Genomic DNA, 16,416 nt, shown 5'->3' with positions numbered 1-16,416 from the left:
TTTAGTTTAACCCATTTAGGCCTGCCGTCGAGAATTCTTACAGTTTTCTGATATACCTCATGTTTCTGTATCAGTGCAGTGGTGCTCAATATTTCATGTCAAGGACCCCAAAAATATATGTAATTGGCCGCCGACCCCCATCTGAAAATATGTTATTCCAGGAACCCCTCAGAAGCAAAGATTTGAGTTAAAAACGTTCGCTCTGAGATAATATATTCAAAGATTTGTGCCGCATTTTCACGATTTTTCAAAAATAGCAGACCTACAAGCTCGAGCCTACTGATCACTCGCGCTACGAGCTTGTAGATCTGCTATTGTTCTGCTATGTGCTATTTTTCAATAGCTAAAGTATAACGTTACGTTACCCAAAAGGGGTTCCCACCCAAAATGGGTTAAACCTTTGCTTTTATCACATGTCTGAGACCATTCACGTCTACGGAAGATGCTTCTATTATAGTGCACTCAAGCACTCATCAGACGAGTATTTCAGTATTTATTTGGATGCACGGTTCTGGCAGAAATAGTCTCTGAGAAAAGATTACCGGCCGTCACTTTGATCCACATAGTAGGATTTAAACAGTCACTTTGATCCACATAGTAGGATTTAAACAGTCACTTTGATCCACCTAGTAGGATTTATGGTTTATTATACTCATTTAACCCCAGGAGGCAGCAGATCACACGGGAGGACGTTTTAAATGTCAACCTGTTTTGAAAATATGTGGCTCTTGTGAAGAATGGTGTCCTATATTTACTCACCACAGTGACCAACGAGGGAAACCTAATCTGTTCACGTTCACTTCTCCCATTGTGAATTCATAAACTCATGACCTACTTCTAAAGGGGCGGGGCCCTACGTCACATAGATTCAGGACGCCAAGCCAAGTTTGCCAGTCTTGCCTTCAATTGATTTGACTTTGATTTCAGCTGTGCCCAGAAGAGCATGCTTGCACAGAAAATGTGCAAGCAGCCTTGCTTCAAATGATTCTGAAGCAAGAATGAACTACAGTAGCACTGCAAATAAAAGCTTAATAGCACATGGGTCTTCAACGTTTTTCAGGCCAAGGACCCCCTTAGCTGAAGCAGGGACCCCCACTACATATTGTGTAAAATTGTGTTGCAGTTTAAACTTTTTCATAGATTTCATACATAGCTTCATAGACTTGTTTGACAGCACTAGTATTTATCATCAGTGTTGTGTCAATTCATGTTTTGTGTTTATTTCAGACATTTATCTACTTAAAACCCTCAATTCTTACCAAACTTGACCTTTGACTCACAACACAACACACGCTGTGAGCTTGCAGATCTGCTATTTTTCTGCTAATGTTCCCCTCAGAATAGGGACGCTGGTGTTGAAGTGGTTCATGTAAAAACAAGGATGACTCAGTCATAACTGCCAGGTGCTCTCGTTTATGAACATCCACAGTATAATGAGTCTGCCTCACAGCTTCATGCATTCCATTCAGAGTATGGGTTTTACGCCGTTCAGACTATGGGTTTTATGCGTAGGTCTCCCATTAGCTTAGAGGCAGCCTAGAGATGAGGCAAAAGAAAATCGTGAAAAAGTGTCTACTACAGTCGTAATTAGCAAATGTAGTCCAGGCGCTTTTCAAGCACCTTGCAAATAGGGTTGGGATTCGGAATCGGGTCCATTTCAGACCCGGTTCCGACATTGCGGATCCGGAGCCGGTTCCATCGTTCTTTTATTAACGGTTCCCCAAACGGATCTCATCAGTCGTCATTTAGCTCCGCTGTGTCTGTGCATGCATGCAAGCAGAGCCAAGTTACTGGGGTGACGTCACCCAACCTACATGAGTGAGTTAGTGGGGTCGGGGAGGATACGCCCACTATTCTGTGCATTCAGCGACCGCCGCGGAGCGACTGGGACAGTATGTTGAAGAGATCTCCAAAGTGTGGTTAACAGAGAGGGAAATTACTCTGAGGCTGAGCACGCAAGTGCAATAAATGCGATGCTATAGTTCCCTGGCTGCAAAGGTTGTTGCAACTTGTACCAGTTGCAGTTTTGCACCACGTCCACATTGAGGAAACATCTCAAAATCAATATGCCTACACGAGTCCACAACTCACGAGAATAATCTAGGCACATCGCGTTTGTGAGCCATGCGGAAAGCCGTGCCCGCTCTCCCCGCAACTCCACCACAGCTAGCCGGCGGGGGACGAGGATGATGCAAGGCTCGTTCACTTTCCCCAGGCTAGTAACGTAATAGAAAATAAAAACTACTGTCGTCTACAGAGCTTTTCATTAGGCCGCGGCGTATTGTACAACTGTTGTTAATGGTGTTAATTTAGAACGCCAATGACTCGACGTCTTTCTGTCTGATATTTTATGAATCACGTTAACTATAGTATAGAGCCAAATCAATTTGTCTGCACTTATAAGCAACTCAACTGCTTTTGATTTGGTTCTAAATTAATCGCGTGGCTGTTGAGAGCCCAGCGTTTAGGTGCATACCTCCATAGATTGATTACTTTATGAACAGTTTGCAGAAAAAAGCACAGGAACGTAGCCTACAGTTCAATACAAGGTCTGCTAAAACGATTTTATAATCCAAGAAAGCACTATGGCTTGTTTCCATTAGGGTAAGGGGTCCTTCATATTAAATTAATCTGAACATTAAAGACAACATTTGTCACCACAACAATATCATTATTGCAATGTGTACTGTAGGCTATATTTAATATACAGTACAAATTGCAATATACAGTACAAATTGCAACAATGATATTGTTGTGGTGTCTAGCTGGTGGTGGTGGTGGTGAAGTTTAAATAATAGTGCCACACTGCCACCTCGTAAAAAGTGTATTTTCAATAATTGAATTAATGAATGTGTTTTTATTATGTACTTGGTTAGGTTAGTTATAATATAAGCATAATCTATGTCAGAAAAAAAGGGGAAAAAATAATATTAGGATCCGTTAAGGGAACCGTTAGGAACCGGAACCGTTAAGAGGGATCCGGGAAGGATCCGGAACCGTTAAAATCCTAACGAATCCCAACCCTACTTGCAAAAGGACGGTTCTTACAAAGATTCCACCAGTTTCAGGCAAAGGATTTACTTTATTGTAGCGACAACGTTTGGATCTCACAGGATCTTCATCAGGTCAGAGTTAGAGTGCGTACTACAGTACCACAGGATCTTCATCAGGTCAGAGTTAGAGTGCGTACTACAGTACCACAGGATCTTCATCAGGTCAGAGTTAGAGTGCGTACTACAGTACCACAGGATCTTCATCAGGTCAGAGTTAGAGTGCGTACTACAGTACCACAGGATCTTCATCAGGTCAGAGTTAGAGTGCGTACTACAGTACCACAGGATCTTCATCAGGTCAGAGTTAGAGTGCGTACTACAGTACCACAGGATCTTCATCAGGTCAGAGTTAGAGTGCGTACTACAGTACCACATGAATAAATAAGAACGGTCCCTCCCGCATCCGAGCCAAGGCTCTTTGCTGCAAACGTTGATTTTGAATAATTTAGATTTTAAGTTTTTAATAACACAAAAGAACAAATCTTCGTTCGTAATGTGAGGGTCCTTGAATGAAATTGTTTGAGAGCCACTGGTGTAGAGTTAACTATGGTCACTGAGGGAGAACTGTGTGAAAAACATGTGTGCGTGTGTGTGCGTGTGTGTGCGCGGGCGTGCGTGCGTGCGTGCGTGTTAAATTTACACTCTGGATCGTACTGTGTGTGTGTGCAGTATGTGTGTGTGGAGGCTGAGGGAACAAAGACAAACTGTGAGAAAAGAGCAGTGGGCCAGTCAGATTCAGGGCGGAACAGATGACATGATAGCCTACTTACCCACACTCAGCGCAATGCCAAGCAGGATCACAAGACGCCACATCATCTGGAGAGAGAGAGAGAGAGTTAGTTTATTTATTTATTCATTTGTTTAACCCATATTTAACCAGGCAAAGCTGGATTACAACAAATCATTTCCTATTTGCCGACGGCCTGGAAAAAGGCGAGGCCTCTTGAGGCTGAGGGGAAAGGCGACGAAAATAAATCAACAATCAGGGGCGGGGGCGCGGCTGGGGGCGCGAGACATGGCCAAAGCATTTCCGGGGGTCCCCAGCCAAAAACATTGAGAACCCCTGCTGTACTGTACTGTACTGTACTGTACTGTACTGTACTGTACTGTACTGTACTGTACTGTACTGTACTGTACTAGCTCTCCTCCCTGGCCTCTGTGTGTTAGGCTGCACAACAGTGACACTTGGTGGTGACAATATGCTATTTCCGTGCTCGGACACAGGGCACAATGATTACAAACAGAACACAGTTTTTAAATAGAAAAATCTAAAAAGACACTTTCCCAGTTTCCCAGCTCGACATTATGTCCTTACTGGGCTGCATTCACAAATTCTAGACACCGGTCTTGCGTTTGTCTTGTGTCTGTGTTTAATGGCAGCTCCAATGCATTTCCAATGGAAGCCCATATGGTTTGACCAAACATTGTGTTTGATGGGGGAGGGGGGCAGAACACATCCATCAAAGCTGTGTTCAGACACAAGTCAGGTGTCAGACACAAGGCAAGTGTCTTGAATGCAGCCCAGTAATGTCCACCCCCTCCAGGTGCTGCGGCCATATTGGAAACTAAACACAATATAAACAATGGGAGAAGGGTGGGGCCGAGAAAGGCCCTTATTGTTTCCTGGTGCCCTCGCAGGGGGCGGGACTGCGACGCTCTATAGAAGTCTATGTAGAAGAGACATTGGACTGGCCCCGTGGAAGTGAACAGAGTTGTCGTAACTCTCTCATCTATACGACTCTGGGACCGGTACATAGCAGCAGATGCGCGCGTGCAACAGCTGACAAGAGATGGGGGAGGGGTGGGGTGGGCTGGTAGTCCGGCCGGACTGGGTTTGTAATGAATCAGTGACTCATTACTGCCAGAACTACTGCGGTTTGCCAGCACATCAATGTCACCGTCCGTCAACACACATTTCACTTAGTATATTATTCATGAGCAACTTCACCGGAGCCAGATGCCCATTAGAGTCTGTTGGGTGAGGGTTTGATTTATAATCTTTGCATGATCCACAGCGGGGTAGGTCCATGTTGCAGGTTGCACCGCGTGGCCCTGATCCACAGCGGGGTAGGTCCATGTTGCAGGTTGCACCGCGTGGCCCTGATCCACAGCGGGGTAGGTCCATGTTGCAGGTTGCACCGCGTGGCCCTGAAGCTATGCAAAGTGGTGGCGAAAGTACTCCGTTTTTGAGTGGTGTAAACCACTCATACAACTGGCTTTGTTATTGTTGACTGTTGAGTGATGTAAACCACTCCTACAACTGGCTTTGTTATTGAGTGGTGTAAACCACTCCTACAACTGGCTTTGTTAGTTTACGTGTCTGTCCGTTTACGTGTCTGTCCGTACCAAAAAAAATCACACCCGTGTGAACTGAGTGGTGTAAGGTTTTATATAGCATGATCAGCTGTGGTCTGACGTAATGTCTGACGTAATGAAATCACACCCGGATGTGATTTCACAACTGGCTTTTTTTGTGCAGAAAAAATGAGCATGGTTGCTACGGTCATCCAGTTCACCCGGGTGTGATTTCATTACGTCAGAAATTATTTTGAACATAGCAACCATGCTCATTTTTTTCTGCACACAAAAGCCAGTTGTAGGAGTGGTTTACACCACTCAAAAATGAGCATGGTTGCTATGGTCACCCAGTTCACACGGGTGTGATTTCATTACGTCAGACATTACGTCAGACCACAGCTGATCAGTCTATATAAGACCTTACACCACTCAGTTCACACGGGTGTGATTTTGTTACATACAGTGCCGAGTACAGTATTGCTTCCCAGGACACCCGGAGGGAACCCGGAGGCTTCCCAGGACACCCGGAGGGTGACACAATCGCCCTTTCTCAATTTAGTGGGTCTAAGGATGCAGCATGCAGGCAATTGGTGTCACTGATAGTATACATCATGATAGAATATTCCTTGAATCAAATCATTCTCTTTCCAATGATCTTGTCATAAAAACTTGCAAACCCACGTTGGGGGTGGGTGTATGGGGACCCGCAGTGGTCCTTGAGCAGGTTCCAGGCGGTGATGAGCTAAATGGGGATTTAGGAACCAAATGGGGATTGGGAAAATTAGGAACGCGATTAGGAACTTAAAAAAAGGTCTGTCACTCTTAAGCCCACCACACCAAAGGGTCAAGACGGTTTTAGCGTTGTCCCTCCCTGCGGTGTGATATGTCTTGTGGCACATTGACCCACGTTGACCCTAGTGATTCAACGCATGGAATTCAATGGCCCAAACCACACCAAAGGGTCAAGAGATGGTTTTAGCGTTAACTCCTTGCAACCGTTTGGACGGAAGGAGTTGCATGGTGACTCTTTGGGGTGGTTAGGGCTTTAGAGTGGACAAATGGAACCAAATGGACCACTGTCTGTGGCCTAATGCAAGCCAAACTGGGGGTCCTTAATTTTTTTTTTAAATAAAACACGTTTCTAGGCCTGCAGGATGAGAAGCTTTCTTTGACCTACAATATTATCCACGTTGAATATTATGCACTCACTGTGTGTAGCTTAAGCTTTTGAATGACGTTTTTTGATAGTTAATTATTCATAGGAACAGGTCTGTGTGGGGGGGGGGGGGGGGGGACTAGGAGGGTCAAGATCAATTTAATCGGATTCTAATTCGAATCACAATGTGTCACCACCTGTAAATACACCCAGCTCATCTGGTGAAAAGGATAGGACCGTAAGCACAGTTTTTTTTTAGGGATGCCCCGATCAGGTTTTTTGGGACCGATCCCGATAACCGATAGTATTTCTCATGATAGGCCGATACCAATACCGATATTGTGCGTAAGAGGCAAATTTGAATATTTCCCAAATCATTATATATCAAAACCCACGTCAAAACTGTGTGTGGGGAGGAAGGGGAGAATGTTTAGGCCTGTCACAAAGATGCAAAATGATATTATACTATATATCTGATTGACATTATACCACTTAAATGATATTATACTATATATCTGATTGACATTATACCACTTAAATGATATTATACTATAGATCTGATTGACATTATACCACTTAAATGATATTATACTATATATCTGATTGACATTATACCACTTAAATGATATTATACTATATATCTGATTGACATTATACCACTTAAATGATATTATACTATATATCTGATTGACATTATACCACTTAAATGATATTATACTATATATCTGATTGACATACCACTTAAATGATATTATACTATATATCTGATTGACATTATACCACTTAATGGTGTAAAAGATCGGTTTCTCCAGATAGGGTTATTGCCGATCACGATTATCGGAGCATCTCTATTTATACACATGGTGTACAACAGTGGCATGTGATACCACCACCAAGCATGTGATACCACCACAAGCTAACCCTAACCCTAACCCATGTGATACCACCACAAGCTAACCCTAACCCTAACCCATGTGATACCACCACAAGCTAACCCTAACCCTAACCCATGTGATACCACCACCAAGCTAACCCTAACCCTAACCCATGTGATACCACCACAAGCTAACCCTAACCCTAACCCATGTGATACCACCACCAAGCTAACCCTAACCCTAACCCATGTGATACCACCACAAGCTAACCCTAACCCTAACCCTAACCCATGTGATACCACCACAAGCTAACCCTAACCCTAACCCATGTGATACCACCACAAGCTTGTAGAGCTGCTATTTTCACAATTTATTAAAAAAAGAATAATCATTAAATCATTCATTGTAATTGAGGCAAACAAAGCTTGAGATAACATTGCTAGGGATGTGCCGATGAGACATTTTGGCCGATATCGATATCCGATATAATTACTTGCCGTTATGGCCGATAACCGATATTACCGATGTCGATATATCATACCATTCTGTATTGAAAAATTATAATAATTTTGTCCATTCTGAAAAATACATGTACTGTAACAGCGTATCTGCACTGCAGGCTTAGGCAAGTCAGATTTAACTTAAATACCTTACCATAAATACCATATTTATATCGTGAGCTTGTAGATCTGTTCAAGCTGTTACTTCAAACCGATGCCGATTAATATACAGCCGATACCGATGTGTTTGCCGATTAATCTCCCATCACTAATTTGAAGTCAGGCCAGCCCTGCCACCATCCATTCCTCTGATAAAAGTCATGCCGTCATCATGTGTAATTAATCTGCCACACACACACACCACACAATCGACACAACGCACGCTCTGCTCACACAGGGGTGGACCCAGGCAACCAACCACAGGCCAATGGTCACATGACCATCATGTGACCACCATCAGTCATTCTAATCTAGTCTAGTCTCCATGGCATGTCATTTTCAGTGGTGGGAAAAGTACTCAAATGTTTTACTTAAGAAAAAAAGTGTCAATACTGCAATGTAGAACTACTCCGTTACAAGTAAAAAATAAAAACAAAAAAAGTCCAGAATTCAAAATGTATCAAGGTAAAAATACAAAAGTATTGGCGTCAAAATGTACTTAAAAGTACCAAAAGTAGAAAGTACTCATTGTGCAGAATGTCTCATTTCAATTTTTCAAATGTATAATAATAATAATCTTTTGAAAATAAAAAAGCAGATCTACAAGATTGTGACCAAATGACATTTGGTTTAATTTTACACTCTCAAGAGTTAAAGATTTATAAAGGGTCCATTTGGTCACCAACTCTCCATCATTTCGCTGGGGACCACCTGGAACCCCCTCAAGGACCACGGGTTGAGAACCCCTGACCTGTATTGCACCGCATGGGAATCTGCCAATGCCCACCTCGCTCCTTGTGTGTGTTTGGGTGTGTGTCCGCCAGTCTGTCAGCATGTTTGTCCTTCCCCTATTGTAGTGTGTGCCCAAGGCATGCCAGAGGGGACTCCGAGGAATGCCTCTGTTGGCTAGCAGAGGGAATTCTGTAGGCCTTAACCCATTCAGAACGGGAACCCCTTTTGGTGTTTTAAGCATTATGTTATACTTTGGCTTTAGATCTACAAGCTCGTAGCGCGGCACCAAGTGCCACGCTACGAGCTTGTAGATCTGCTATTTATTTTGGGGGGGTCCCTGGAACAACATATTTTTAGATGGGTTTCGGCGGCTAATTACATATATTTTTGGGGGTCCTTGACATGAAAATGTTTGAGAACGACTGACATAGAAACAAACTGATTAGAAGGCATTTGTAGAAACGTCCTCAGGTCTAAATGGGAACAGTCTCACAGTCTCACATATAATCAGGTCTAAATGGGAACAGTCTCAGTCTCACATATAATCACGTATGCACGCACCGCACCCACCTCCCCCCAACACACACACACACTTATATACATTTTCATTTAAACATTTTAATTTATGGCCGTTTTAACACTAAAGAATATATCTGCGATTTTCAGTGCATGACACTGGCATGCAACCAAGTATAAATCAGCCATATAAATCCAACCCTACCCCCTAACCTCAGAATTCCTACAGTCCAACCCTTACCCCAACCTGAATATTTTTGCTCATTTTAAGCCTACGGGTAAGGTCAGACCGAAACTTTGGCTCGGGGCTGAAAAAGCGCAGGGTGTGCGCACGCCTGCCTGTTTTGTGAACCTGTCAGTGACAGGTTCACAAAACTGGCGGTCACTGGCTGTCACTCACTTTCATGCCTCTTGTCTCTTTCATTCATGTCTCCGCCCCGATCACACAAAAGTTGTTTTTAAAGCAATCTCTTTGCATGTGTACCGGTTCAGTTCACCAACGTTTTCTTAGCTACAATTCTTTTTAAGTAACAAATTCCTACTGCTCCGGTTATGAAGCAACAGCCACAACCAACTTTTACACCAAGTTCAATGCCATAGAATGTCCATTCTTCTCTGTTTGGGACAGAAGGGCCGCCTTTCAACTAATCAAAACAAAATTAAAGTAATGAGAGTAATTATGCGACAGGGATACCAGGTTGTAATTTAAGGCATGAACTCTGTCCGACGCTCTTTAATTTGCAAATCTATACAGTATGTAAAACATACAGTATATCCCCTGTACATTTTTTGTGGGGGGGGCTTTTTATGCCTTCATTGATAGTGAAGTGAAGTAAGAAGTTAGGCAGGAAATAGGGAGAGAGAGATATGGGGAGTTACACACAGCAAAGGCCGTCAGGATCAGGATTTGAACCAGCGGAACGCCGCCAGGCTCCTATTGGAGCCTAGGTGCACGGAGTACGGACAGCAAGGCAATCTGTACAGGCCCAAACCTTTTAATTACACCAACATTGTTCACGTGAAGCAGTTTGTTTATTTGATCTGTTTATCGTCTAAAACATTTACATTCCTGTATGTCTGTCCTGTCTGTCCTGTCTGTCCTGTCCTGTATGTCTGTCCTGTCTGTCCTGTCCACCACGGAGGTCCGCGACTTGACTGTAGGCGTTTGACTCTTGCAAGCATAGTAGTACGTTCACACACACACACACACTCATAGTAGTACGTTCACACACACACTCATAGTAGTACGTTCACACACACACTCATAGTAGTACGTTCACACACACACTCATAGTAGTACGTTCACACACACACTCATAGTAGTACGTTCACACACACACTCATAGTAGTACGTTCACACACACACTCATAGTAGTACGTTCACACACACACTCATAGTAGTACGTTCACACACACACTCATAGTAGTACGTTCACACACACACTCATAGTAGTACGTTCACACACACACTCATAGTAGTACGTTCACACACACACTCATAGTAGTACGTTCACACACACACTCATAGTAGTACGTTCACACACACACTCATAGTAGTACGTTCACACACACACACACTCATAGTAGTACGTTCACACACACACTCATAGTAGTACGTTCACACACACACTCATAGTAGTACGTTCACACACACACTCATAGTAGTACGTTCACACACACACTCATAGTAGTACGTTCACACACACACTCATAGTAGTACGTTCACACACACACTCATAGTAGTACGTTCACACACACACACACTCATAGTAGTACGTTTACACACACACTCATAGTAGTACGTTCACACACACACTCATAGTAGTACGTTCACACACACACTCATAGTAGTACGTTCACACACACACTCATAGTAGTGCGTTCACACACACACACACACATAGTAGTACGTTCACACACACTCATAGTAGTACGTTCACACACACACTCATAGTAGTACGTTCACACACACACTCATAGTAGTACGTTCACACACACACTCATAGTAGTACGTTCACACACACACACTCATAGTAGTACGTTCACACACACACTCATAGTAGTACGTTCACACACACACTCATAGTAGTACGTTCACACACACACTCATAGTAGTACGTTCACACACACACTCATAGTAGTACGTTCACACACACACTCATAGTAGTACGTTCACACACACACTCATAGTAGTACGTTCACACACACTCAAAGACAGGCAAACACACCCAAGGACCATAGTAGTACGTTCACACACACACTCAAAGACAGGCAAACACACCCAAGGACCAGCTCCCGTTATGTTGATTTTATAAGATAGCAGTCGAACGACTAGCTTCTTTGTCTAAACATTTACGCATGGAGCCAAAGATAAAGAGAGAAAGGTGAAGAGATAAGAGATAACCTTGTCAACTATTTAAGCACTAGTAACAGTCATTAATAAGCTTTGGGAAATGCTGTCACACTGCCTGTTTGTTCTTTGGTGGTTCTGTGTGACTCATTTAATCGTCAGAATATGAATTTGTTATGACATAAATATTAGCATGAGGTTTACACGAGGAGTTTGCTATAATTGGTACTGGCATGAAAGCCGAGCCAGCATTAAATTATTAACACAGACAGACCTAGTGTGTGGAGATAAACACAAGACACAACATGCATTTCCTCTTTCAACTTTCCAGCAAGTAACCACCAGAGAGACAATTAAGACATAGTCTTGTGTAGCCAGACAACTATTACCACAATCTCCGAATGCTATATAGAGTCTGGAACTACAGCTCCATGAGCTGAGTAAGGAATGCTATATAGAGTCTGGAACTACAGCTCCCGAAATCCGAGTAAGGAAGCTGCCATTTTCGTTCACGAAAATATATTTGAAAATATCTTTAGAGCTTATTTTGTTATTTCCTTTTCTGCTAAGCAAAAAGCTATATATGCTTAGATGATTTCTATTTATATTAGGATAAATGTGCGCGACTGTAAAGACGAAACGGAAGTGGCGAGGAGGCTCCACTTCCGCTTTATAGTTTACTCATGGCGGCTCTTCCGTTGGTCCAGACTGTATGATGAAAGCATTTGGAAATTGCGAGAGGCAACAGTCTGGTAACGCGAGACTACTATAACCCTGGTGTCCCAATTTTGGGCATGTCATTGGAGCTTGAAGATCGACTATTTCTGAAGTTATTGAGAATATAATTTTGTGCTATTGTGGCATGTTGCAATGCATTGCTTTCACTAAACTTCGATCACAGTTCAACAACGAGCCTCCATATCTCTGTAATGAAATAATCCTTCTTAATGTTTAATACTATATAAATGGAAATAAAGCGGATTCCATGGCATTTCCCCACTTCAGTTTTGTATAGTGCCTGACTAATAACTATCTGTTTGGCTGATATATGGAACATTATTTAACTTGCTGGATGGTTTGGCAGTTGGATGATTGGTACTTGGTAGTGGTACTGATTTCCCTAGCCGCAAGGCAATTTGCAACTCTAGATTGTTTTTATAATGGGATGAATCTAGAGTTGCAATACCCTCCATTGGCTCCCCACTCATCCAATTTGCGTTTGCGATCTGCTTGTATTAAACGACGTTAAACTCAACATTGCAGCTATAGGGCAAGCTTGAATTATCCTCTTTCAATCTGCCGAGCTTTTGTTTCATAAAAATCCACCGTAGACATGTTATGAGCTACTTTCTGTCAAGACATTTTCTGCAGTCTGCAGTTGATTCTTTTTCTAAGTGTTGGAGTTTGGAAGCACTCGTTTTTATTAACGGGTCGTGCTGCTGCCTCCTGCATTATGTGCAAATGCGAAACAGGTGGTACGCAGGGCCGTTCAGTGACTTCCAAACAGTCTAGAGTAGACTAGATTCTACAAAAACAAAATCAGTATCGGTCGACAGTGCATTGGACCTAAAAATCTCTCGAGCTCTACTACGGCAGTCAGGTAACTCTTGACTCCTAGACACCAAATTAGTCGAAGCCTATTTTAGCAGAAATGGAAATTGAAAATAGTTTTTGTGAACACTGCGCCTAGGCCTGTCACAATTATAACCGTCTAATCGTAATTATTTGCGATACCGATAATCACAATTATTTTGTATAATAGTTATAATCGTCATAATAGCATTTTCCATCAATTCCATGTAGATTTATTTTTTAGTGGTTCCAAAAATAGCAGAAATGTTGTAATTACCAGGCTTAATTACAGACTATTTGAGATTGTGGAAGTGATCTCGTCTGACTTGAGAGACTTATGGAGAAGCAACAGAGAGATGCAGAGAATATTTCAAATATCTTGAGTTTTAATGTTTTTGATTTGGTTAAAATATCTAACCGTATATTTTAAGGAGCGATGCACAGTGTGTGTCATGTTGCAGTGTTCAATACATAATCCCTACCCCATTGAATCAAGTGTCCCAAATACAGTAGTTCAGTCATTTTGGGGGAAGGTGGATACTGTGGATACTAGGCCACCAAGAGTCTTGTAGCCCTCACCCAAACATGGTGAAATAGCACGGATTGGCATTTCCGTACATACACAAAAAGCTGTACATATGACGAGAGACTGTGACGGCGGGGCGCCCTCTCTACCAAACTTGAGCCACGAGAGACAACACCGAGCGCGCTAAAGTGTCGAACGTTGCGATGTTCGGTAGAGCCGACTCTGCCCCGTCCGAAATGTAACCCAATAGCACAGAATCGTAAATAACGTCAAACCCGATCTCACCTAAACATGGTGAAATGGCACGGATTGGCAATTCCGTACATACCATAAAGCCACGCCTCCGTTGCGGTCAAAACAGTAGTAGTATACATCATCAATTAAGTTGGCATGGGAAAATGAGTTGGGGACTCAAATTTCAGATGAGCTCTGGGAAGACAGTCTTGAAGAAGTTAATACTTGCTCTATCAACTCCAGACATTGCCTTTCGAGTCATACATTAGACTCCATTATTCCAAATCAAAAGTACATAAGATATTCCCAGATATTTCTTCACAGTTCACACTGACAAATGTAATGCAATAGATGAAAATCTTCTTCACCTTGCCCTTTGCCCTCGGATACAGAGATATTGGATTAAGATATTTGAGACATTCTTTGATATTTTGAATATTCATATTGACCCGATCCTGTACTAATTATTCTGGGTTTCTATGTTGACGAGAGCACAGAAACAACTCATCTCATATGGTCTGATTATAGGGGAAAAAAACATATTTGACCCACTGGAAAACGGAGGCGGCTCCTGCATTTAAACATAGGCTAAAAGAAATGACTAGTGCAGTTCACCTTGAGAGAATAAGGTACTTCTTGAAAAGCAAAGAGAGACAATTTGATAAGGTTTGGCTGCCCCTTGTCCGTTACTTGAGTAGCACTTAATCCTCATCATGTTTTCCATGACAGTATTTCATCATCTTACTATTTTATTCTATGCGGTGTCACTGAGCAGTATGGGTGGGAGGGATTCAGGGTTTTCTTTTTGTCTGTTTTTTCTTTCCTTTCTTCTTCTTGTTTTTCATAAAAAGGAACAAAAATAATGTAGTCCAATAATTTATAATAATAATAATGGATTGCATTTTTATATCGCTTTTCTATGCACTACGTCAGGGTTCCTCAATTAAGTTTCCTCAAGGGCCATATTTTGACTAGGGTACCAGGCTGGGTGCCGAGTCCGCACGCACGAGGTCTTTCAGGGCAAGACCCCATTTGAAAAGGATGCCCAGTTTGACATGCATAGGCTACTGACCCCCATGTAATGCCATTTATATCTGGGACCCCCTCAAAGAAAAAAAACTTTAGGCGGCCCGCGGTCTGCCTATTGGGGAACCCTGCACTACGTGCTTACTCAAAGTGTTTTACAATGGTCCATTCATTCATACAGAGAATTTAAAATTATTTGAAAAAATAAAAAACAGTAGTAGTATAATATGTACGGATTTGGGGTTTTTCTAGGGGTGTATGTACGGAATTGCCAATTGCTTGGGTGAGATCGGGCTGGGCCTCCCTTGCCAATGCCAGCGCACCAACGTTCTTTATTGGGCAAGACAGCAGAGTCTAGTAGTCTGGCCTGGGACATCAAATAGAGGTGAATGCTACAATATCCCAAGAGCCTTGGGCTGCCACTTAAAAATGCCATGTTTTAGAGTAGACTAAAGATGTTGTACCAGGGAAACTCTGAATTCCTTGTCCGGGGGTCCAAATGAAATGAAAAGGTTTGAGAACCACTAACTTAAACAATGGGTGTGTATTTTTTAGCTTTTTGCTGTCATTTACTTGAACATGTTTTTGGTCCTATAGGAGTAAAGAATACAATAGTTATGGCACCACTAGACATTGGACTATTAGGACTGACTAGGACAGGCGTTTGCTCATCTTAAAAGAAAGCCCTTTTTTGAAATATTCAGGAGCAGTGCTGAAGGATGCACTTACAATGTGGTGAGGTCAATGCAGTTTGATATACAACCACAACCACCGTTTCCTCACTCTATAGTATAGGCTATAGATTACACAGGAAAGCACGATTATGAAAACAGAACCATATGTAATATACATCAATACATGGATGAATGAGCTGATAGTTAATTATTTCACATGAATGTTATGTTTGTCATTGTAGCATATAGGCCTAATAGTAGTAGTAGTAATAATAATAATAATAATAATAATAATAATAATAATAATAATAATAATAATAATAATAATAATAATAATAAGCCTATAGAAACCATACATGAACAAACCAAACAAGACTAAAAACATTATTTAAAAAAAATAACAATTGTCTATATCAGTAATATTGTATATCGAAAATATTTCACAAATTCAACAGCCTGGGTGGCCCACAGCCTCGCTTTACTGACATGGCATTTTTTACTGCAGCCTACCTGTTGAAAACAATGGGTGAAACACACCATCCTCTGCACCGTGTTGCCTGTGATTAAAAAACAAACACGCCTGTGTTGTGTGTGTGTCCACCGACCGGGGCACTAAGCAGCACAACTCAGCCCATTAGGAAACGCCGAGTTATTATCATGGCTCCTTCTTGCCTCTCCTCTCTCTCCTTACATTTCATATTCACAATAATAAATAGGCATCGCCTCCAGTAGGTAGGGCCCCCTG

At 42.2% G+C, this 16,416-nt stretch overlaps 1 protein-coding gene across 2 annotated transcripts in view; it reads right to left on the bottom strand.

Annotated features, from left to right (window-relative positions):
• Positions 1 to 16,416, bottom strand: part of LOC306922204 (uncharacterized protein) — a 104,389-nt gene extending 87,973 nt beyond the window's left edge. For both annotated transcript variants that reach the window (XM_079499606.1, XM_079499607.1), the window contains exons 1-2: positions 16,182 to 16,416; positions 3,824 to 3,869 (exon numbers count right to left, since the gene is read on the bottom strand). In XM_079499606.1, the coding sequence (XP_079355732.1) occupies positions 3,824 to 3,869; positions 16,182 to 16,211 (76 nt within the window). In that variant the 5' untranslated portion in view covers positions 16,212 to 16,416. The remainder of the gene's footprint in view (positions 1 to 3,823; positions 3,870 to 16,181) is intronic.

Source organism: Electrona antarctica (assembly GCF_951216825.1).
Source record: "Electrona antarctica genome assembly, chromosome: 4".
NCBI lineage: Eukaryota > Metazoa > Chordata > Actinopteri > Myctophiformes > Myctophidae > Electrona > Electrona antarctica.
Note: the sequence above shows the minus strand (reverse complement) of the source record. Positions and strands in the feature narration are given on the sequence as shown.